The sequence below is a fragment of the Panicum virgatum genome, chromosome 7K (assembly GCF_016808335.1).
Source record: "Panicum virgatum strain AP13 chromosome 7K, P.virgatum_v5, whole genome shotgun sequence".
In the NCBI taxonomy this organism is placed as follows: domain Eukaryota; kingdom Viridiplantae; phylum Streptophyta; class Magnoliopsida; order Poales; family Poaceae; genus Panicum; species Panicum virgatum.
Genome location: NC_053142.1, coordinates 38,923,286 through 38,946,052, shown reverse-complemented (window position 1 = coordinate 38,946,052; position 22,767 = coordinate 38,923,286). Strand labels below are relative to the sequence as shown.

Genomic DNA, 22,767 nt, shown 5'->3' with positions numbered 1-22,767 from the left:
ACAGGGGCGGACACGCGTGGCCCCTGGTGGCTGCGCACGCGCGGCGAGGACGGCGAGAGGATGAGCACACCGGGAGTGTTGTTCACACTTCAGACAGACGGCTGCTGACGGACGGGACTCGAGGCGGCGCATCTCCGGCTGCTGGCGTCTTGAGAGAGCATTGTGCGTGCCGCGTGCGCCACGGCTGCCATGTCGGCCTTCGCGGCGTCCGCGGCGCCCAGCTCCCGGTCGATCGAGGTCGCCCCCTCCGCCTCCAGGAGCTAGCGTGGCGGTGGCTAGATGCAGGTGGGCGAGGCTTCCAGACGCTCACGAGGAAGTGGACGGAAGCGAGGGAGGTCCTGGGCGCGGCGGCGCTCCGACGGGACTCGGAGGAGGACGCCCCAAAGGTGGAAGGTGATTTTGCGATACGGACCGGGTGGACGGTATTTCAAATACCGTCCACCCCTGGCCTCCTACGGTCCGTCCGATGCGACGTGGGCAGCATAGATTGCGCGCGTCGCAGGGGGCTTCTTCCTCGTTAGGGGCTAGCGGCAGCTTGCCGGTGGCCGCGGTGGGTCGTGGCTCGGAAGACGGGAGAAGCAGCGGCTGGCTCGCTTCGGTGGCGATGACGGCCGGCGGGGTCGTGCGAGCGCGGCCAGAAATGTTCGTCGAAACGCCGCACCGGCGTCCGGCGAGGCCCGGTGCTTGCCCCGGTGCCGCTCGTCGCGCTCACTGGACGCGCCGCCTGAACAGGAAGGCGACCGGAAGCTGCCCGCGCGCGTGGAATCGGCAGCAGCTAGCCACGAGCCTGTCCGCAACGCGGGCGCGGCTCCTGCGAGCAGGGCGTGCCATCGGGGGAGCTCTGTAATCTGTGTGCAGGGAAGACAAACACTGGTGGGTCCAATTGGCAATTTGTCGATGCCCTTTAATTTGCGAGGCGGAGAGATGATATGTGTGAGCTAATTGCCTTGCACCTTCTGCGGAGAAGCCTTGCACCGTCGGTCTGATTTGCGAGGCAGAGAGATAAGGGGGAAGAGGCGACGAAGAGAGACGCAGGATATGGCCGGAACGCGGCGCTGCCCCGGGCCCCCGGCCAGCCACGGCCGGCGAGCGGCATGAAGCAGAGGAAGAGGCCTTCGATTTTCCTGCGAGCCTTGCACCATCGTTGCGTTCAAGATGCCGCGGAACGACGCTGCAAAGATCGTGGGGAGGGTCGCCAGGGACGGCCGGGGTGCGGCGACACCCCGGCGAGCGGCGGCGTGAAGCAGCCGCGGCGTTTCATGCGACGAGCCACCAATGGTGGACGGTATTTGAAATACCATCCACCCCTGGGTGGCATACCGGCCGTCCGATCGTATTTCTGCGGTCCAGATTAGGCGCGGCATCGTCAAGCTCTCATGGCTCCAGGCTCCAGCGCCCTGAGGCGCAGGGCGAGGCGGGAAGCAGAGGCCTGCTCGCTCGCTCACTTGGTGGCTGGGGAAGGTTGATGGCGGCGGCGAGCCGGCAACTCGACACGTGCTTCTAGAGATACGTCACAGCCGCTAGCCTCAGCAGGCCTGGTTCCGCCGCCGCCGACGCCGGGAGCTCTGGTCGCCCTGGGTGGCCACGGATGTTGTTCATCCATCCAGTCCAGGTTCGCCGAAATTCTCTAACTTCTCTAGATGAGCGAGCTTTTGAAATCCTCCGATCCCTTCTGCACATGAGCAAGCAGACCTGGCAGAGTCTATGCGTCTGCATCCGTGGAAGAAGAAGAAGAATTGGATGCTCTCGTCACTTTCGGCACTCACGCCGCACGCGGCCACGCGTGGTTCTTCTTCTTCTTCGTTGCTCAGCAGGGCATGCTCATGTCCAACGCCATCCTCTCGCAGCTGCAGCGGACGGCGGGCATGACGAGCTACAACCCAGCGGCGACAGGCGGCACCATTCGGCGTCACGGCCTGCCGGAAGAGCAGCGCCGTACGCCGCCGCCTCACAAGCGCTTTCGTGGAGAATTATTTTTCTTAAGGAAAACAAAAGGAAATGCTAGCCAGCCAAGCTCCTGGAATCAGAAAGAGAAAGGAACAAAAACAGCCGGTCAAGAGAACTGCACAATAAAAACAGTCAAGCTCCTGGTACAAAAACAGTCTTTTTTTTTTGAAATAAAAGCCAGGAGCACTGCCACATCATATAAGAAGAAGCATTCGTACATAACGCTCCGAAGCGAACACCACCACCACACAAACAACGCACACAAACAACCCACCCAACAAAACACTACACCACCACTACCTGGGAGAGGAAGCGGGAACCCGCCGCGAACTGCGCCGTCGTCGCCAACGCTGTGCCACGCCAATAGCCACAGCCCGCTACAAGCCCGAGCGGCTACCCGAACTCCTCCACCATGGGACTACCAACCTCAAGCCGCACGAACACGATCATTGATCCCTCTGCTCCAGTGGTGCATCAGCAAAACACTCCCGTCGCAGCACCAATGAACACCACTGATCCTGGCTACTCTGTGTGGGGCCTCGCCTCTCCCACCGCCTCACACTCCTCTGCCAAGGACTCAGATATCTGAAGCTGCAAAGAGAGCACCACCTCCGTCCAGCCGTCACCGAACTCACCACTGCACCTTGCTCGCTAGCTCAAGTCCTCCAGCACCCATGGGCCCTCTGCACCTTCCTGCCAACACGGACCGAGCGCACATCCTGCAGCACACAGGCGAAACCACCAACCAAACCGCCACAACCACTATCAGAAGCCGTTCCGGGTCTCCAGATGTGTCGCCTCCAACGAGGGAACGACGCAAGGCGCCGCCGTCGCACGTCCATATATGGACAGGGTTTTCACCCTGAGAGCCCCGTGCTGCAGAGAACATGATGCCTCGCCATGCTGCCCCCAACAGGGAAACAACGCCCCAAGGGCGCTGCCACCATGCCCACCGACAACACGTCAGTGAAAGGTTTTGCCCAACTCAGCACCATGCCTGCCGCAAACACATGGCCATGGCAGTAGCATGCTCCCCATCGTTTCCGCACCACCTGTACCGGAAGAAGCCCGGTGTAGCCCGAAAACACCACCTCGGCGCCACCAGCAAGCACCAGCCAGCCCCCAGCCCAACCACCAAGGTGGCACCGGACTAGCATCGCCGACGAGGAAAGGAGAAGAGGAGCACCATCCTCTCACACCAACATTCACCTGCACACCGCACACCCCCGGCCCCATCATCTCCCGGCCAACATGGCCGAGAAGGCAGAGACCGGTGGCCTGGCCACAGCAGCTGCCGTCTTCACGGCGCCGGCCGCAGCCGACACCCCGCGCCCCGCACCGGCTGTCGCCACCGTCGCCAGTGCTCGCCGAAGCCGCCGTCCTGCGCCGCCAGTCCCACCCACTCCCGGCGGCCCCAACCGCGCAGCCCCCCAGATTCGGCCAGGGCGGCGCCAGATCAGAGGCCCAACGCCACCGCCGCCGCGGGGGCATCCCCCGACGAAACACGAGGACGAAGGGCGAGGGAGGCTGCGGGCCAGTAGATCCGGTCCCTGGGGCACCGGATCCGCCGCCGCCAGCTCGGTGCCGGCGAGACGAGGAGGTCCGCCCCAGACCGCCGCCGCCGCCCCGGGCCGCGCCGCCGGCGAGAAGAGGCCCTGCCGCCACCATCCTAGCGGCGCCCGGACTTCCGGTGCCCCGCTCCAGTGGCAGCAAGGTGGAGAGGTGCCGGGAGGGGGGTTGACGGCGGCGGGGGCAGGGGTTCCGCCCGTGTCGCCCCCCTCAGGAGGAGACGACGCGGGGGAGCAAGAATTCGGGTGCACAAAAACAGTCTTGAACCTAAATAAACCGACTACACAATAAAAACTATCGCTGAATTTTACAACAACAGGCCGATTGCACCCAACTCCCATGTATGGTTTTTTTTTTGACAAAACTCCCATGTATGGTTTGCTGACTTGCTGCATAGTCCAGCATGTCATTGGTTTGAAGAACACAATAAAAAGGCGCAGAAGTGTAGAACAGATGATTTTCTCGTAGGACAGTCCAAGCCCTTTTTGAAATTTACAGTTAGATGCTTTGCAAGACTTTTTTTAAAAAAAATTCTCTTTCTAAAATGGTTCTTTATACGTGATTCTCTTAACAATACATTGTTTTGCGATCATCACTATGGAGTTCAGGGGCATTACAGACATTTCGCACCAAACCCACATACTCACAACTAATTTAATTAAATAGTTTTCAGTTTTTTCACAACTCACAACAACTTTTTCCTCAATTCATAGCCCACAACAGTTTTTTACAAAACCACAGCCCAAGCAAACAAAAAAAAAGATCAGCGGAACAATTATTGCACGCTGTGGTCTTTCAAAAAAATTATTGCATGCTGCATGTCTCATGTTCACTATCTTGTTCACCAACCATCTTGGGTCCGTGATTCGAATCCTCAACTCGAATTTGGGCGTCCTCTTCTTCTTCTTAATGAAAAAGCCGACTAATTTCGGCATAGTTTTTTTCTCTCGTGCACCCGGCTACGCTGAAGGAAAAAAAAACATCTCGGTGCACGGTCGCATGACAAATTGGCAACCGATACGCATCGGGTCGGATCGCACGTTTGGATGCCACCGCGGCTACGAGATTTTGCCTGGCGCACGCCGTGCCAGTTCTGATCTTGTCCCTTCTCCAAAAAAAAAGTTCTGATCTTGTCCGTCCGGGATACCTTTTGCTTGCGGAGTCCAGACCAGTGGCGGAGCTACATGTCGATAAAAGTGGGTTATGCCCTCCCTTGATCCAAATGAAGTCACATAGGTATCTCGTGTAAACCCACTCACCCAGGCCTTGGCAGCCATGCCAGAAGGTGCAGATGGCATGCAGTGCTGGGTGACGGTCGCATCGCCGCTCGCGTCTCGTTGGCTCTCGCCCCCGATCTGCGGTCTCCATTGTTTGCCGCTCGCCGACCTCACAGCCGGCCGCAAGATGGATTGGACTCAGGCTGCCACAATCTACCAATCCCAATTAATGTATGGTTCATCTAATCTCTAACGCCACTTATCAAGGACAGACTTCTTCCTCCTCAATTCATGGTCAGGGAAAAATAGCCCCCCGTTTCGTTTCTAGCTCCGCCACTGGTCCAGACTCCAGATGACCGATGGAGCCGCGGCGGACGCAATCGCTTCCGCCTCGGCTCAGCCCCTACTCCGATCATATGCCTGCCTTGGCTCCTCAGACGCCTCGGAAACCAGCCTCGCGCGCTCCATGAAACCGCACGCCCGCCGGCCGCGCGTTCCCGAGGCGATCACATCTCGCTTCGGAACGTTAGAAAGCGAACGTGCAGGATACCGTTGAGCCCCCGCGACACCGAAGAGCCCGGCGCGCGCCGGGAGCAATGCAGCAGGCCGCGTCGTCGTCCGCGCCGCCCGCCGGCTTCCGCGAGGAGGTGACCGACGACGGCTGGGTCCTCCTCGGCACCGGCAGCAGCAGCGACACGGCGGCCGTGGCCAGGCCGCCGAGGCCACCGCGGCGCGGCGGGAACAGGCCTCCAGCAGGCGCCCAGCCGCCCTTCGACTTCGACCCCGCCCCGGACAACCTCGTCGGACGGTACCTGCCCGCGCGCCGCGCCCTGCGGTGCGGTGACCTGCCGCCGCAGATCCACGACGCCGACGTCTACGGCGCGCACCCGGCGTTCCTCGCCAGGGTGCACCTGTGACAGAACCGCCAAGTTAAACGGCTTAATTAAGCGTAATGGCCATCATTTGAACGCATCAGGCGCATTAGTTTAATTAAGTGTAACCTGACAGCCTGTTTCCAACCCACAGGCCGATCGAAACACACCAGAAGTCTCGCGCGACAGCGAGCACAGACGGTACCAGCATAATATAATTTCACAAAAATAGATAATAACATATATATTTACACAATCACTTTAAATTTAGAATTTATATAAAATAAATGACAGCAGCGGATGAGAATATGACCTGAGAGGAAGAAATTTGATTGAGAACCAATAAAACGAAACGATAACTATGAACACGTGAGGACGTCACATCGAGCCCACTGATGCGAATCCTGGTTAGCTTCTATACCTGAAATAAGGTAAACAACAAACCCTGAGTATACTAATACTCAGCAAGACTTACCCGACCAGTGGGTATAACTTAGCCCACATATCTAGACATGCAAAGCTTTCTGGCTGGTGGATTTATTTGCAGAAAAGCATCTAAGGGTAGATCCTTAAATTCAATATTTTAGCTCCAAATTTCCATATGCTTAAACCATGAACTAGTATTTGAAAATTCTAAGCAACCATAGCAACCATTGAAATATTAAATCAAGATAATTAATTTCTAGCCACCATTTAAATTTCATAGAGCATCACTACGATGTGGTGCTGTGATCAAGGTGCTCATATCCGAGATGCGACGTACGGCGGATCGATCCGATTTAACCTTGCAAGGTGAACCTAACCAACACGGCACGTATTGGCCCCGTCGGACCATACAAACCAACCATTCCCCTCCCCGTCTCGAACTACAGGACCGCCCCACCATCATATGGTCAGCCGAGCTCAACGTGAGACCACCAAAAATAAACATATGCAACCCCATTTCTCCGCGACTACTCGACTACCCCAGGAGGTGAGTTGGAGTCCTGTACTTTCGAAACAAGGCAGTACTCGGCTTACCGGTTTCGACTACCTCCTACTCCCGGCATGCGGTTAGTACAATTCAAACTCGATCACAGGGCCAGGCAACGAACGGTCCTTAACCGACACAGACGGGCTAACCTTTCCCTGCCCGGTCTCCATTTTCTTTTCCTTATCCAACCTATCCCAATATTCCATATACTCAAAATAACGAGATATCCTATATCTCGCGAGTGACCCGAAATCACTCGTCTTCTACCGAGTTCTATTAAGCATAGCATTTCTATCGTCCTCTACATACTAGTATAACTCGAGGAGACCTAGGGATCATACAACTAGGGTTTCAAATAATTCCTGAACCTAATGCACAAGTAATAGAAACATAATATAGGTGTCATAGTTTGAAATAAACGGATGTGCACCGGGGCTTGCCTGGGATTAACACTAGGTCAGTGTTTGTTAGATGACACTCGCTTGGCGAGTATTCCGGTCCAAGCATGTACTCCTGGTTCTTTGCCTCTTCTGAATATGTCCACCAAACATCGTCTTCGTGTTCGGTTCCAATATCACGTCCTTCACGTGGTTCATCTATCGTACCTAAATGAAATGCAGCAATGCATATGTATGAATGCACAGTTCTGAATTGCTCAACAATATATATGCTATTATTTTTCCTTCACGATAAAGTTGTAGTCTAACAAGTAACAAATAATCATATCACATGGGCGATCATTTATAGAGTAGTTAACTACATTTCTAACTACCCATGGCATCATGATCAACGGCACAAAAGAAGTTCACTAACTGCACAAACAAGCAGTAGTTGATTCCTATAACATGCAGGTCATGGCTTATTAATAATTAAATAACTCAGTACATAAACAACAAAAATTTCAGCAAAAATTATTCTAAACAGAAGGTACAAAGAGCAATCTACTCTGTAAAAATCATGTCATTTCATGCATCCATTTAATCCAAACAATTCATTCATTCAGACAACTCCTAGAGCAAGATTGAATTATACAGGTCAGACCAGAGCAAAACAGATGCTGAAAATTTAACAGGAGGTCGACACAGGGATGCATTAGATACTGTGATTTGTTCATGATTTTATCTACACAGAATTAATTCTGAGAAAATAAACAAAACAGACATCAATCTAACAAGATTCATTTTTAACTTCTGTTCTAGTCATGAACTGGTGTTCAAACTTCATGGACAAGCTAATATATTCAAAAAGAACACTCAGAATTATTTTCATGATTTAAAAACAAAATAAATTATTTCTCATAATTAAAGTCTACTAAACAAGGATTAAATAAAATAAATAGATACACAAATCTATAATTAACGAAATTTGGACAGTGGTGTTAATTTAGTATTGGAAATACATAGAAAAAGTTTCATACATAAATCTAAGTCAGAACATCCAGAAATAAAATAATATACTATTCTATTAGATCTAGCCAAGACTAGGGTTTCATCTAGTTAAAAGTATTAACTGGTGCTCAAATTTTTACACAACGATAAGCATGTCATGAAGTAGCTACCCACCAAAAATAACCCATAGATAGTGAGTAGAACTCCTAGAATAATTATAACCTATGTAATCTAATCTTTTTCCTATATTAAAATACAGACAGAAAATAAATATGTGCATGTAATGAAAGTTGTAGATCTTGTTGCAAGGATTCCAGAACATTTGGATTTGCATTTTTCTGATTTTTCTACGATTTTATATGGAATTTACAAGTTTGCTGTTTTTGAAAACAAAAGGAAAAGAAAACGAACTTTTGCACCTAGGCCCCTGGATTTCTATTTCTTCTCAGCGTGGGTCCTTGGCGGGGTTATTGGCGCACGGCACGGCTCGACGCGTTCGTCGCCGTGGCGCATCGACGGCCGTTCTCGGCGTGCGTGCAGGGAGATGGTGCCGCGTGGAGGGGCCGAGAGGCTTCGGGAGAACCAAGGATGGGGAAGGGCTGGGGCGCGGCGAGGCTCGGCGCGTGGCCGGCAAGCTCTGTTCGGCACAGAGCAGGGAAGAGTGAGGGAGAGAAGAGAGAGTGACATGTGGGGGCCACGTGTAAGGTTTGAATTTAGCTAAACTTCATTCAAACTTTGGTGAATTCGTATTTCCATTTGAATTCCAAATTTTGGATTGTTACAGCACCCGCCCGCCAGCGGCGCCCGGCCCGAGTGGCTCTTCTTCGTCTGCCGCGGGCGGGGGCTCGGCGGCAAGCGGAGGGCCGGGCCCGGGGCGTACCGCCTCACCGGCGAGGCCGATCCCGGCGGCGCCGCGTGGTACTGCCACTGCTTCCGCTACTACGAGGACGCCGTGGAGGCCAGCGCCGGGAGGGAGACGGAGTGGCGCATGGAGGAGTACGGCGACCGCTGCCCCGGCGGCGGCGGCGGCGGGGCGTTCGACGTGGTCGTGTGCAAGGTGTTCCCGGCGCGCGGCGGGGCGCTCGACGGGAGGCTCCGCCTCGACGCCGCGGCGCGGCGCGCGGGCGCCGACGACGTGAGGCCGCAGGTGCTCGTGCAGCTCTACCTCGCCAGCCTCAGCGCCGGGGACCCGCTGCGGTGCCGCATGCACCGCGCCGCCGACGTGTGCGCGGCGCACCCGGCGGTGCTCACGGCCGTGCTGCCGCCGGCCAACGACCAGTTCGAGTGGTTCTTCGTGGTGCGGCGCCCGCGAACCGAGCTTCCCGTATGGCGAACACGGCGGCGACGAGGAGCTGGTCGTGTACAAGGTATACCTGAGGATGGCCAGGCAGCAGGACGCTTGATTCGTACTGGCACTGCGTGTACGGTGTATCCCATGATCCGTAGCAGTTTCGCGCCGGGAACTGCTTTGCATGTACAGTTTTCCCGGTGCCTTCGATATTCATTTTCATGGGATCAGTTCTGCAGGGTTAAAAACACTAAAATGCAGTCCAGGATCAGCATCAATCCAAAGGCTGATGCACATACTTCCAGCAGAAAGATGAACATCACGACGACAGAGTTTATGATTAGGAAGTCATTACTATTAAGCACAGGCATGCAACTCAGATTGATGTCTGAGCAGTTCAACAGGGGGACTAAACAGTCATGATAGTACTTGACACTTTGACAGCACAAAGTTCAGGACCTGCGAAGCATAGCCCCCTTATTTCATACCATGGGAACAGTATAAACATGTCAACCGGGACAACTCTCAGGTTTAGCTAAGCAGTGGCGGTTTTCTTGGAGGTAGAACCCGCGATTGCTCCAGCCTCAGTTAGCAGAGCCACCAGCTTCCCATCATTGTTCAGTGCCATGGTATCTGCCCGAGCAGACACAAAACATGTCAGGTAACTTCAGACAGAGCAGTTAGTATAGGTGCGGTTTTCACATATATACAACTGCACGGCCACAAACAAATGAAATTAGATGAATTGGTCTGTAATAGCGCAAAGCAAAATGGCTCACCATCGCAGCCACCAATATGCTTCCCATTGATGAAGACATTTGGGACGGTCCTCTGGCCAGTCCATTCCTTGAGAGCATCCTGGAGCTCAGGTCCATCACCTAAAGTAAAAAAGATCCATTCAGTAAGAGTTTGTTTGCCCCCAAATCCCATGGTGATCATCAACATTTTTTTTTTCGACAAAGGTTTTACCCTGCTTTTATAGAAAGCTATGGACCTATGGTGATCATCAACATGCAGTCTGAAATATGAACTAAGGGGACTCATTTGCAATTGAAGCCTAATATTTCAGTGTGAAATATGTTGTGCTCAAACAATTGGAACAACACAACAGGGATATGAATCTGACAGTTACAAACTTAACATTTAGCATCTTTTTTCAACCCAGTTTATATTAGTAGAGAAGACACCACTTAACAGCTAGCATTGTATTTGTCAGGTCATTCATTCTTAGTTATTTGCCAATTGCCATAACCATTGTTTTTCTACCATCTATCCAAACAATCTTATAACATGAACGACCAGCCACAGCATCAAATTTTTTCATTAAAAAAAGAATCGAATGATAGTGCTGCTGTACTACACCCTTCATCTATAAAACCCCACCCCTGATCCCTTTAACCATTTTATAACTCAGGAAAACCATACATAAGAAACATCCCAACTTCCCAAGTTTATCCACATGCCAAGCTAGCCTTCAGCAATTAGTAATATTCATCATGCTCCCAGTCCAACTAAGAATTGCACACTGAACCATGAAAGGAACAAACAAAATTAGGTGCACTCACTTTCCACATCCATCTCAATGGCCTTGAAGCTTGCTCCCAGCTTCTCGAACAGCTGCTTCACACGGACGCAGAAAGGGCAGTAAGACTTGCTGCAGGTAACCAGAAATAAGCATCAGCCACAGAGCAGGGGAAGATGAGCTTCTGAAGAACAAAACTAAAAATCATAATGAGAGCATCTAACACCAAATATAGTACACTACACCACTTCATTAACCTAAGAAGCGCGTAAACTAAACCCTGTCTTCTATTGCAGCATGTCGTGAAGTGTGAAGCTCAATACTTAAACAGTAGATAGCAGGGCCATCAAGATATTTAGGGGATGTTTGTAAGACGGGGGATGCCTGAGAAACAGATCCAGTGAATTCAGCTGCGTCAGAAGCTTCTAGTTCAAATTTGAACTAAATCATAAGGATTTGGGTCACCTCTCCCCATGCGAAACAGGCCCTGAGGGGGTGGGAGCAGCAGTTGGCTAGGTAATCTAAGAAATAAACCCTGAATCAGTTTTCGAACTCGTTAGCTGAAGAATTTCAAGGTTGCCGGCATGATTGGTTGTACCCAACCGGATTCAAATTCTACATTTTCCACAACGATTGGAGCAAATCTGCCAGGAACCACGGATTAAAACACCCTTAACGGAATTGGCATACCTAAAATTATAGGTTTAAATAAGTTCCTTGCATCACTCTTCGAAGATAGAGATGAATAACGAATATTCTCGCGGAGAACGAAAAAAGAGGAATATGCTCAACTCCAGGTCCCCTTTCCCCTTTCCATTTCCTCAAAATTACTTCCGAAGTCTAATCTAGCAGCGCATTTGTTGACAGTAGAGACGGGGGAGAAGAGAAGAGACCTGAAGACGACGACGGGCGCGGAGGCGACGATTTCCTTGGCCTTGGCGAGCGCCATAGCTCTGGATTCCGGGCGCGAGGACGAAGAGGAGGTGATTCCCATCTGCGCCCCCTTCCGGCTCGTATTTATAAGGCCGGGGGGACGACGAAGAGCGGCGCCGGGGAGGTGGTTGGGGGTTTGGGAGGAACCCACGCGAGGACGGTGTGCCGTGTGCCGTGTGCCCGTGCGAGTCTCTACTTAAAGAGGGAGGGGGCGGGCATACCTGGTTCCCTGGTGGCTGGCTGCTAGTCGACCACGCTGGCAGCTGGGCAGGCCTCCCAGGGCCCCAGGTTTAGTACTCGTCCATTCGAAACACTAAGGGCTTGTTTAGTTCGCAAATTTTTTTAGTACCACTATCGTTATTATTTAACAATTAATATTTAATTATGATCTAACGAAAATTAAAAGATTCATCTCGTCGTTTATAGTTGTTTTTTTCAACTAGAGAATATATCAAGTGCAAACTAACATCTCCGTATAAGCCATACAAACTTCAATCTGAACCACTGGGTTAACATCCAAGAAGCATGAGAGGATTGGATAATTTTATAATTAACCGTCCATCCTTAGATTGGGTAATCACACTTTGCAAATCTCTCATCCCAACCCCCTGCGCCCCTCCCCTGATGGACCAGATTAAAGTTTGCATGGAGAAATTGGTTTGCACCTGATATGTTCCTTTTTATAATTAACTGTCCATCCTTAGATTGGGTAATCACACTTTGCAAATCCCCCATCCCAGCCCCCTACGCCCCTCTCCTTAGATATTGATCTGAAGGACCAGATTAAAGTTTGCATGATTTGCATGAAAAAATTGGTTTGTACATGATATGTTCCCAACTAGTAATATATTGTGTTCAATCAATGTTGCTTTGGATTTGTTGATCATCGACCATAATTTACCCAACCATGAAATGTTTCACTGTAACCCACAAAACAAATTTGTTTGAGATCCATCTCGTCTCAGTCAAAAGCGCGCCGAAGTTTTTTTTTTTTCACAGCGGGGGCTTCCCTCGCTGTGTACAGTTCAAAAAAAAAGTGCGCCGAATGCACAGCGAAACTGGCTCACTCGGTTTCAGGCTCCAAGCTCAAGATTACACCACAGCTGGTGTCTGAATCTTTCCTCGCAATTGCTGAGCGACAGCGTCGATGAACTCCTCGGTGCTCAGGTAGAACTCCCTTGATACCCTAGCAACAGCAACATATTCATGCTCACGAAAACAAGTAAGGTAAAACAGCATGGCAGAGACAAGCCACAGAACAGACCACACTGCTGTAAACAAATAAGATTATTCAGTCCCAAACCAGGGAAAATAGCAGGATACTACCCAATGACTAATCATCGACATGGTTACATACTAGTTATTTATTATGCCTTCAAGCATACAAAAAAATTAGTCTCATCTCTATTGCTTAGAAATTCAGAAATAGTAACCATGGTGCTACAATTATTGGCTTAAGCATGTTACCAAGATGTCACAACCTAGTTAAACAGAAATCATGTAGAAGATTTGGTCCCAAATTCCAAATGATGAACAAGAACAAGCATGGAAAATATAGATCGTTCCTAATAAAAGTATTTTGTTCTAAATGCTATTAGCCCATCACTTGTTGGTGCATACGACATGCCTTATATTAACTATAATTAACAGAAGTAAAGATGTTATTTAACTGTCTAGCTGTCACCATTCAACATGCTGTATGTTCATTAACATGCTACCATCTTTTTGTATCCATCTTAGAGTGTAACACGAAATGATATCAGCATTGAACATAGTTTCTGAACAACATGGAAAACTGAAGACATGCATAAATCGCTTACTTGGGGCCATGAATAAGAAGTGCAAGGTCCTTCGTCATCTTGCCAGATTCCACCGTCTCAACACATGCAGATTCAAGTTTGTGTGTGAAATCCAGCAGCCTATCATTTTTATCCAGCTTTGCTCTGAACAGAAAAAAATACACCATTATTAAATTAGCAGGTACACAAACAGATGGACAAACAAAAACAGATCATGATTCTAATAGATCTTCTAAGCTCATGTGTGAAATTCATCATTTACTCCAACAAGAGTGATTACCTGTGTTCTAATCCACGAGTCCAAGCAAATATTGAGGCAATACTGTTGGTGCTCGTCTCCTGCCCCTTCTGATGTAGCCTGAAATGTCTAGTGACAGTCCCGTGAGCAGCCTCAGCCTCTAATGTTTTCCCATCAGAAGACAACTGTAGAAAAGAAACTGCTATTTAGCAATCCAATATAATAAAAGCAGACTAGGGACATTTATGCATTCTAGTGGTCTAATCATAAGTTAGTGGCATTTGAGGCCATGGTTTCAGGTCCCAGTTCCATTGTTTGAATAAAAAAATGCAGCTCATCCTAATGTGTAATATTGTTTTTTTATGCAATGAGCTTTACAGAGGTGCAAAGATAACACAACATACCAGCACCGATGTCATCAGACCCAGAGAACCAAAACCTGAAACAAGCATTCATTAAGAAAAATTAATTGATAAGAAATAGGGGACATGGAAAATAATCACACGGTAAGCAAGGATGCAACCTATTGTCACCATGTGGTTTCAAGTAAGCACATCATCTCAATAGTGACAGTATATTTGAACATGTAACAGCAGGAGAAAATTGTTGCAAACCTTGAGCCAGGAAGTCACTCTGGACGTCTCCATCATAATTTTTGCACGCCCAAACATACCCACCCTCACTTTTCACAGCATAGGCTACCATGTCGTCAATCAACCGGTGCTCATACCTATATGCATCATGTAAAGATTGTCTGTCATTCGAGAAAAACAATCATAATCAAAATCTGGATAAATTAGCACAAACCATATTGAGTTCTCCTCAAACTTCTCCTTCCAGTTCTCTTCATATACCTCCTGGAAGATGTCTTTGAATCTATAATTCATTTCAAATTTGCAAGTGTCAATATTGGACTGGTCTGGTATCACATGATTAGCTGCGGTGTAGTAAGGCAACCAAACAAAAGAGCAGTCAGAACACAAATCATGGAAAGTCGTTCTGGTTACTGTCTGAACCCTAATGCCCACCAGACTCTGTAGTCTGTAGGTTGCAAAAAGTCTAGGTAAAGAACAACATCAGGGATAGATTGACGATAAATATGCTGCAGTAACTGTACACTGTGGAGAGATCATCGTGGTAGCACGACTGTGAAGGCACAGTCTTGCCAGTCAGTTATGTCAGACGAAATGTTGCTCATTCACAATCCAGACTTAATAAGATAAAACTAATTTTTATGTTTGTAGAAGCATCAGAGAGGAAGGTCCTTGGTAGTCCTTGGGGCAGTAAAAGAATGCTTAACACTGTTTTCCATACTGGGGTGAACCCTGAATTTCATCACTGAGAAAGGAACGAAAATACGAATACAAGTCTTTACAGTTTAAGGCCCAAAGGCCTCTAGTTCACCTACCGTAAAAGCAAACCAGCCTCGATTGACCATCATAATTGCATAAAGGGCCAGCCAGAATAGTAGACTGAAACTACCACCCACGACGAAGTTTTAATAGCACTCCCCATCTAACAGCATTACATCACCAGGGAGTTTCAGATTATCCTCCCAGACTACACCAGAAGTGAAGGAGCCAACAAAAAGTAAAAAAGGTAGCACACTGACAGCAATATGAAGGGGGAAATATGCAACAAATGTCAAAGCATGGCAGTTCCAACCTTCTATCATATCTTGTTTAGTTTATACACAAAGATAAAGTTCCATGATCCATCAGCATTTAAGTTTATGTGACATAAGCAGCCATCCAGAGATGTGCATTGCCTTTTTTTTGGAAAGTGCCATCAATCACAAATCATGGAAAGACATTCTAGCCCCCATCTGAACCCTAAGCTAAACCAGACTAGGTAGTTTTTACTTTTTAGTTTGCAAAGAGTTTAGGGAAAGAAATAGTGAAATAAAAGATTGTGATGATAAACATGCAGTAGTAACTGTATTTGAACGAAATATTGTAGTGGTAATCAGTTTTCCTACTAATATGCCTTGGCCGTCTATATCAGGATAAATGCTTGCTCAATCTCAATCAGGTTTAGATAGCAAGAGAAACCATGTATACAGTCACACAAGCATCACAGAAGGGTCCTTGGTAGTCCTTGAGGCGACAAAAGCATGCATGATAAGAGCAATAAGGGGAACATACTACAAAGAGCAAAGGATGGAAATTCCTACCTGCCATCGTACTTCTTTAGGATTGTGTTCTTGGTGCTGAGATAAAGAGGCCACCTTTTGGAAAGTGCCATAGCCATAGAGGACTCGGCAAAAGCCCTAATAGACTAGAAAACAGAGGACGTTATAATAGCACTCAAAGATAGCAATGAGTCCTATTACTGTTCCACAATACCTCGTCTACATTGTACATCGATAATGACACACCAGGTCCTTTAAAATCATAGACATCGAGCTCCACCGCCTCAGCTCCCTCAGGCACTGATTTTTCAGGAGCAACAAGGAACCAGATGAGAAAATCAACATAGCAGATTTATGATATAACTAAATAGTGGTCAAACTGAGCTCACCAAATACCATCTTGAGCTTTCCTGGACCATCGATAATCATATCAGTTGCTCGATACTGGTCACCAAATGCATGCCTTCCTATGCAGATAGGTTTCTTCCAGCCTAAAGAACACAAATTTATTAATTCGGCAACTTTACAATTGTTGCATTGAACATGTCATACAGTAATCTGCTTACCAGACAATATACGTGGTATGTTTTTACACAAGATGGGTTCGCGAAAAACAGTGCCTGCATGTCACGGTGAGCAATTGTGGAAAGAAAGAATGACACAATTTAGCTATCATTATCTAGGATATTTCATATAATTTTTCTAGTACGTTAAACCAACACTTATTAGATGTCAGAAAGAGCAGAGAGTAAACCATTTAGAATATTTCTTATTGTGCCATTTGGGCTCCGCCACATAGACTTGAGTTTGAACTCTTTGACTCTAGTCTCATCTGCATAAAAATAAGTGTACCTTAAGTCCTTAACACTCAGATATATGATTGAAAACAGGAAATAAAAGTTGAAGGGACTTACCAGGCGTGATTGTTGCACACTTAACAGCTACATTATACCTGTTGAGAGCACAAAACGAGATCTTACAGATATAAAAAGAATGTACAAAATGATCTTGCATATAGAATGGCATCATGGTACTTGAAAGCCAAATGGAAGTTTGCAGAAGACCCAGCATGGTTCTGGGATGAACTATATTTTTTATAATCAATTCCAGGATATTAAGATTGTTAGGCATGATTACCAGATCAGTGGAAGAGTTAAAAGTTTAACAATTTAGATAATCAACCAAATCTATAGTGATTGGGTGATTGAAACACCATAAAACCAGAATATATAGACAGGCTTGAACAATGCATCCATGATTATGGCATCGGCGTGAAGAAATAACTAATGTCCACTTGTCCAGCCAGCTAGATTGGATGTCCCATGAAAAACACCTGACCCTTGTTCCTAAATGCTTTTTGGTGACTGAATTACTGAAAACAATAAGTAGCTTCACATGTCCAAACATGGATCCCCAGGGGCCAAGGGAAAGGCAGGAATTAAATCTTACTTCAATGTAGCCTCTGCACTCTCCACGGTGACCTCATCGTTGGTGGCGTCCCTGTTGAGAATTCCAAGATCATAGTACTTCACATCCAGCTCCAGGTACGGGAAGATGAGCTGCACACAATCCAATTCCAGCCCATCCAATTCGCATCAGCAAAACACTAGTGATCGAGAACAGCAGAAAAGAACACGGAAATTCCACAGACCTTATCCTTTATCATACTCCATATGACCCGCGTCATCTCATCCCCTGAAAACAACACAAGCAAAGCAGCAGAGTCATCAACCCCACAGGACTAGGCCCGCCCGACACGAAGGGAAGAGAGAGGAGGAGGGGCCAGCGTACCGTCCATCTCGACGATGGGGTTCTGGACCTTGATGCGGCCCTGCTCGGCCACCGCGGCGGCGGCGGCTGCGTAGCACCGGAGAGAGGCGCCGCGGAACGCGCGGCCGCTCCCGGGGGCAGGGAGGCGGCGCGCGGGGAGCAGGGAAGGGAGGCGGCTCCCGCCGCGGGCGGGGTTTAAGGGGAGGAGGGCTTTGGCCGCCGCGGCGGAGCCGGACACGGAAGCGCGAGCCATGGCGGGGGAGAAGAGGAGGAGACGGGGCAGGAGCAGGTGGCGCATCCCACGAGCCGAGCGCTAAAGGAGCGCGCGGCGCGTGGGGGAGGCGTGCGTGCCGGTGAGGGGAGGCGGGAGGACGCCGGCGTGGGTGAGACTGGAGGAGGGTAGCGTGGCGTGGCGAAGGCCGAGTGGCGACCGGCGCGTGGGTTTTGGACCTTTTGGTCGAGCCGGTCCACGGGCGAAAGGAAAGCGAGCCCGACTCTACAGTTCAGGGGCCCGGTGCACGATTGCCTGCTTGAGTGCTCGGAATGTCGTCCGGGTCTCGCATCGTGCCACTGTTCGCACGCATTTCGTCCGATTTGGGGGGTCCGTATAGCCGGATTGAGTTGGCGAGTTGATTTTTTGTCAGTTCGTGCGAAACTCTATCGAAATTCTTCAGTTCAGAATAATATCTTAAACTGAAATGGGCGGCAAAGTCAACAATTATCCTGTCCTGTTGCAAACATATATCATCATGAAATCAAACTGAAGATTTCTCCCAAATGGAGAGCAGATCACACTCACACAGAATCATTTCTACACAAAAGCTCTGAAAGTGACACCATTTCAACAGAAACGTAACATTTTTGTACAGGGCAAAGAACTATGATCACGTTGATCAAGACCAACCACAACCGTAACACACATATCCACAAATACAAAGTCAGATAATCAGCATAGATATGTATCTTAATAACAATACACGAATGCTGCTTGCCAGTAGTTCGTGTTCCATTTCACAACACTAGGGAGGGGCTAGACATCAACTGCTCTCTGCTCTGTGTCTGATAATCAAGTCCAGTGAAACTGAAGATACTATACAAAGGTTCCTTCAATTGAATGACATCCAAAATAGGAACAGGTCAAGACCGCACCCTTTGATGGAATGACATCCATAAATAGGATCCAGATGAATACTAGGAAAACTATGGAAAGGTTGCACACGGCAGGCATCATCTTGGTGAACCAATGTGCGATCCAGCTTCACCGCTTGAAGTGCTGCAAACAGATATTTGATCAGATATAGCACTAAAAACTAGCAAGCAAGCATGGTAGCATCAAATGACACTGCACTGAGACAGAATAAGGCACAAGGCAAAATTGATCTCACTTACATCATTCTGGCCACGCGCATCCTTTAATTGCTCGGATAGCTCCTCTCTCACTTCCTTAGCTGAAAAGGGTGTTCATCAGCTTTTTTGAGCAATTTGATACACAGATTTAGGCCATTTAGCATAGCAACAAAATAAGTACTCAATTGATGTTCGCAGTTAGAAACATAATTATTCTGTCCGGACGCGATGGTTAAAAAAGCTACCTTTAGATGATAGGTTCTCAAGAGTCCTGTTGGTCTTCACAGCAAACCTCTGGAATGCACGGCTGCAAAATACAATGTCTCACTGTAAGTAAAAACAAGTAACCAAAACAAACAACCCACAAACAACAGCATGTAGCGACCAAGAAACTATACTAGTACAATCAAAATAGCCAGTACATTACTAAAGATATAAGTAATACTAAAATATAGTTCCTCGACGTCCAGTAGCATCAAAAGAAATTCTGCACCGGATAGCGAGAGGAACCATTGAGACTTTTGCTTCACCTTCCAAAGCTCAAGAACCAAAAACGAGCTCATGAGCATGAACCAAGAGAAGCGGCACAAACTAAAGCCATACCGTAGGAACTGAACAAGTGAAGTGCAACTAGCAAATAAACCTAAAATAAAAAGAATATAGAGCACAAAATTCATGACAACTCAGTCCCTTAGATGTTCTTTGAATCATGCGATCATTTCCGCAAGAATCATCACAGGTCTGTAACTGTGAAAGGACTCATCACCGTTATCACAAACACATCAGTTCGAATGTGTAACCATCAGAAATAATCTGCTGATCAGTAACCTAAACATCAGAACTTGAAGTCAAGTGAATTGCAACTCAGTCACTTGGATGTTCGTGAGTTCAAGCAATCATATCCACAAGAATCATTACACGTCCATAAACACATAACTATTGCTATCAATAAAACATCATGCCAAAGTTAATCAGGACACCTAATCAACATCAGGAAAAAAAATGTGGGAAAATAATCATGGCTCAGACATCCAAGGAAGGATTTAACAGCATTAGCTCTCAAGCCTGGCGCGGCGAAAGCTCTTGGGCGGCTACTGCGAATGTTGAGAAACACGCCTTAGTTTTATCATCATCGCCATGGGTCAACAAAACAAATCAACTAAATTAGTGAATATAATCACAGGGACCAGCACCGTGGACAGATTGAGAAGCAGTCACAAGGTTCCTATCAACACGTGAGAACAATAGACGTGGCATGAGGCCAAAAGTTCATTCTATTACAGTTGGCAAACTAAAGAAAAATAAATGAACAGGCGGTTCTGTACCAACCCTCAGATACCCGATTTAAAATACACAACACAGCCGAATCAAACAGCTGCAGATGGGAGCTCCGTCCCACCGCAAACCACAAAGGTTATGTTCAACTGCACTTGCTATCAGTAGTTTCAGCCAGAGGAGATAACAGCCTAAATACTTGTAAAATTTAAGCAAAACTGTGACTCAGTCCCTTAGATGTTCTATGTATCAAGCGATCATAACCGCAAGAATCATTACAGGTCTGTTAGGGCTCATCATCGTCGTGGACACAACTCGACACCAATCCAGGAACAACGATCAAAAGAGAGAAAACGCAATTTTGGACAAACCTGTAACTAAGTGTTAGGGTTCATCACGATCGTGGAGATAATCAAGAGCAATAAAGGAAAAGCAAGTACCAACAGCTCGAAGCAACCTTCCATAACAAAGTCATGTATGTAAGAGCCGCACGGTGCCCCGTTCATGGCGAATCTCCGAGGGCACGCGAGAGAGGGTCGGCCCAGGATACAACGGGATGATGTGGCTTCAAGGGAACGAGTCCCTTGGGAACCGACCGGCAAAAGCCGATCCTCCCAAGGACCAGATGACGAAGCGCAACGAGTTGCATCGAATCCAATCCAATCAAATCAACATCGAAATCGAAATCGAAATCGCGCGAGGCGACAGTAGACGGATCTAACGATAGGGCGGGAACGTGGGAGGGAGGAGAGGGCGGCGTGCTCACCTGTTGGCGAGACCCTCAACGAGGAACTCGTTGACGACGTAGCTCAGCGCCCGCCCGAACAGGTTGCCGGCGGCCATGGCTAACCCTGGGGGTGGAGGAGGAGGAAGAAGAAGCTTCCGGAAACGGGGAGGAGGCGGCGGGTCAAAAGGAAAGGCGGGGGATGGTCGAGCCTTATAGGAGAACGCCCACTTTGCTGCCGTTGGATTACGCAGTCTGATGTCGTAGTTCGGGGATTGAACGGTTGGGATTCGTCAATCAGTTGGAACCCTAGAGAGCGACGATATGGCCGTGCTACAGTTGATGTTCGATTGGGCTCAAGGGCCGAAGATTTACGTGGGTCTTTGGTCAATGGGCCTTTTTCCAATGGGGCCGAGATCACGAAGGTTCCTTTCTCCTTGTCAATTCACCCTCTTTTTTGAAGTTCAAAGTGCCAAAACTTAAGTTGGACGTGTTCTTTTATCGATTCAAAAGGAAATTGAATTTTTTTTTGAAAGTATTAAATTGAGGTGAGTCTTCAAGGTCTATATTCGTGGCCGATACTGTTTTCAGCGTACATCCACCTATGTCCGTGTCAATACCCTCCTTTGCTCCATTCAAGATCACGTCTTGCTATGTGCATGTTTGGTTCTTGCGACCAACATGCCATCCCAAATTAATAATTGAAGATCTGTTGTGTCACAGCCCAGAGAAAAAGAAAAGAAAAGAAAAGAAAATCCCTCGCCGGGCCCACCCGTCAGCCTCTCCCTCTCCTCCCCTGTTTTGCTCGGCGCCGCGCCGCACGCGTCGCCCCGCCGTCGACCAACCTCGCGTCACGTGCCGGCCATCCTCGGCAGCCGTGCCACGCGCGCCCTCCGCTCGCTGTTATCCGCACCGGCCGCCCGCTCCCCCTCCCCTCTAGCTCTCGTGCCCGACCGGCCCTCCTCTCAAACCCTAGCCCTCCCCCTCCACCATTGGCGCCGGCCGAGCTCCTCGCCGCCGCGATTCGCTGCCCTCGGTGAGCCCCTCGCCGATTCCTCGCGGGAGCAGCTTCCTCTCCCTCTCCTCCTTTGATTTTGGCCCTCATCTGGCCCCTTCCCCTCCCCTGCAGGGCCGCCTCCGCCCGCCGCCGCCCAGCGCCGCCGGGACGCCGCCTCGTCGACGCTCCTCGCCTGTGCCGCCGCCGGTAGGGCTTGCCGCCATTCCCTCCACCCCGTGCGCGCCTTCCCTTCCCCCACTCCGGCCCCGCCTCTCCGCGCCGCCTCGCGCCGCCGTCTACCGGCGCCGCCGCGTCGCGCGCGTCGCACCGCGCGCACCGCACCCACGGCGCGCCCTGGCCGCGCCCCGCCGCGGATCAAGGCCCCTGGTTGGCCTTGACTCGGGCTGATGGGCCGCTAGCCAGCGGGCCCCACCTGTCAGCGCCTGCGGGTGTGGGATTTTGGTGTACCTAGCAATTTTTGTTAGGGTTCTTTAGGTTTATTTGTGCTGCAATGTTGAAAAATGCGTAGAAAATTCTACAGACCTCGGAAAAATGCAAAACTTGTTTTGTTATATTCCTCTAGCTTAGATCTACTCAAGAAAAATATTGTTTTGCATGTTACCTTGCTATAGATTTATCTATAGTTTTATCTTGCAAAAGTGAGTTTAATGCTTGGTTATTTGTGTACTACTCGAAAAATGCCAAACCAAATTTTGTTAGGTTCCTCGTGAAATATTCTTTCCATTGGTGCAACTTACTTATGTGTTTCCTTGCTGT

At 48.9% G+C, this 22,767-nt stretch overlaps 4 protein-coding genes, 1 long non-coding RNA gene, 5 other non-coding genes and 1 pseudogene across 10 annotated transcripts; 1 reads left to right on the top strand and 10 right to left on the bottom strand.

Annotated features, from left to right (window-relative positions):
* The first annotated feature begins 5,329 nt into the window (after positions 1–5,329).
* On the top strand, positions 5,330–9,570 carry LOC120640233. The gene is made up of 3 exons (XM_039916089.1): positions 5,330–5,638; positions 8,751–9,333; positions 9,494–9,570. Exons 1-3 carry the CDS (start codon positions 5,330–5,332, stop codon positions 9,568–9,570), a joined length of 969 nt encoding a protein of 322 aa, XP_039772023.1.
* LOC120642626 lies at positions 7,018–8,435 on the bottom strand. The gene is made up of 2 exons (XR_005662662.1): positions 8,378–8,435; positions 7,018–7,183 (listed from the first exon to the last, which is right to left on the bottom strand). It is a non-coding gene; the product is annotated as an uncharacterized LOC120642626 (long non-coding RNA).
* Positions 9,568–11,915, bottom strand: LOC120642587 (glutaredoxin-C6-like). The gene is made up of 4 exons (XM_039919181.1): positions 11,670–11,915; positions 10,820–10,908; positions 10,034–10,132; positions 9,568–9,887 (listed from the first exon to the last, which is right to left on the bottom strand). Exons 1-4 carry the CDS (start codon positions 11,768–11,770, stop codon positions 9,790–9,792), a joined length of 387 nt encoding a protein of 128 aa, XP_039775115.1. The 5' UTR covers positions 11,771–11,915; the 3' UTR covers positions 9,568–9,789.
* Positions 11,916–12,538: 623 nt separating this feature from the next.
* On the bottom strand, positions 12,539–18,106 carry LOC120642438 (isocitrate dehydrogenase [NADP]-like). Its single transcript, XM_039918954.1, has 15 exons — positions 17,669–18,106; positions 17,529–17,572; positions 17,327–17,436; positions 16,792–16,829; positions 16,632–16,709; positions 16,444–16,497; positions 16,267–16,368; positions 16,092–16,177; positions 15,920–16,023; positions 14,554–14,622; positions 14,361–14,476; positions 14,151–14,185; positions 13,789–13,931; positions 13,530–13,652; positions 12,539–12,895 (listed from the first exon to the last, which is right to left on the bottom strand). Exons 1-15 carry the CDS (start codon positions 17,943–17,945, stop codon positions 12,802–12,804), a joined length of 1,473 nt encoding a protein of 490 aa, XP_039774888.1. The 5' UTR covers positions 17,946–18,106; the 3' UTR covers positions 12,539–12,801.
* A 353-nt stretch (positions 18,107–18,459) lies between these two features.
* On the bottom strand, positions 18,460–21,197 carry LOC120642598. Its single transcript, XM_039919192.1, has 4 exons — positions 21,036–21,197; positions 19,240–19,301; positions 19,037–19,095; positions 18,460–18,920 (listed from the first exon to the last, which is right to left on the bottom strand). The coding sequence occupies exons 1-4, from the start codon at positions 21,110–21,112 to the stop codon at positions 18,906–18,908; spliced, it is 213 nt and encodes a 70-aa protein (XP_039775126.1). The 5' UTR covers positions 21,113–21,197; the 3' UTR covers positions 18,460–18,905.
* LOC120643261 lies at positions 19,442–19,585 on the bottom strand. The gene has a single exon (XR_005662944.1). It is a non-coding gene; the product is annotated as a small nucleolar RNA snoR136 (small nucleolar RNA).
* LOC120643285 lies at positions 19,672–19,767 on the bottom strand. The gene has a single exon (XR_005662964.1). It is a non-coding gene; the product is annotated as a small nucleolar RNA SNORD25 (small nucleolar RNA).
* On the bottom strand, positions 19,853–19,938 carry LOC120643286. The gene has a single exon (XR_005662965.1). It is a non-coding gene; the product is annotated as a small nucleolar RNA SNORD25 (small nucleolar RNA).
* LOC120643280 lies at positions 20,014–20,132 on the bottom strand. The gene has a single exon (XR_005662959.1). It is a non-coding gene; the product is annotated as a small nucleolar RNA SNORD14 (small nucleolar RNA).
* Positions 20,326–20,443, bottom strand: LOC120643246 (annotated as a pseudogene).
* Positions 20,489–20,576, bottom strand: LOC120643284. The gene has a single exon (XR_005662963.1). It is a non-coding gene; the product is annotated as a small nucleolar RNA SNORD25 (small nucleolar RNA).
* Positions 21,198–22,767: the final 1,570 nt, after the last annotated feature.

Excerpts from the sequence above, each read along its gene's own strand:
- LOC120640233 (XM_039916089.1), top strand. The coding sequence starts at position 5,330 with ATGCAGCAGGCCGCGTCGTCGTCCGCGCCGCCCGCCGGCTTCCGCGAG. Across the intron at positions 5,639-8,750 it reads ACCCGGCGTTCCTCGCCAGG|CACCCGCCCGCCAGCGGCGC; the intron begins GTGCACCTGTGA and ends GGATTGTTACAG. Across the intron at positions 9,334-9,493 it reads AGGAGCTGGTCGTGTACAAG|GGTTAAAAACACTAAAATGC; the intron begins GTATACCTGAGG and ends TCAGTTCTGCAG.
- LOC120642587 (XM_039919181.1), bottom strand. The coding sequence starts at position 11,770 with ATGGGAATCACCTCCTCTTCGTCCTCGCGCCCGGAATCCAGAGCTATG. Across the intron at positions 10,133-10,819 it reads CATTGAGATGGATGTGGAAA|GTGATGGACCTGAGCTCCAG; the intron begins GTGAGTGCACCT and ends TTTTTACTTTAG. Across the intron at positions 9,888-10,033 it reads GCATATTGGTGGCTGCGATG|ATACCATGGCACTGAACAAT; the intron begins GTGAGCCATTTT and ends CTGCTCGGGCAG.
- LOC120642438 (XM_039918954.1), bottom strand. The coding sequence starts at position 17,945 with ATGCGCCACCTGCTCCTGCCCCGTCTCCTCCTCTTCTCCCCCGCCATG. Across the intron at positions 17,437-17,528 it reads GGAGTATGATAAAGGATAAG|CTCATCTTCCCGTACCTGGA; the intron begins GTCTGTGGAATT and ends GATTGTGTGCAG. Across the intron at positions 14,477-14,553 it reads TTTGAGGAGAACTCAATATG|GTATGAGCACCGGTTGATTG; the intron begins GTTTGTGCTAAT and ends TGATGCATATAG.
- LOC120642598 (XM_039919192.1), bottom strand. The coding sequence starts at position 21,112 with ATGGCCGCCGGCAACCTGTTCGGGCGGGCGCTGAGCTACGTCGTCAAC. Across the intron at positions 19,302-21,035 it reads GTTGAGGGTCTCGCCAACAG|CCGTGCATTCCAGAGGTTTG; the intron begins GTGAGCACGCCG and ends TGTATTTTGCAG. Across the intron at positions 19,096-19,239 it reads TGAGAACCTATCATCTAAAG|CTAAGGAAGTGAGAGAGGAG; the intron begins GTAGCTTTTTTA and ends CACCCTTTTCAG.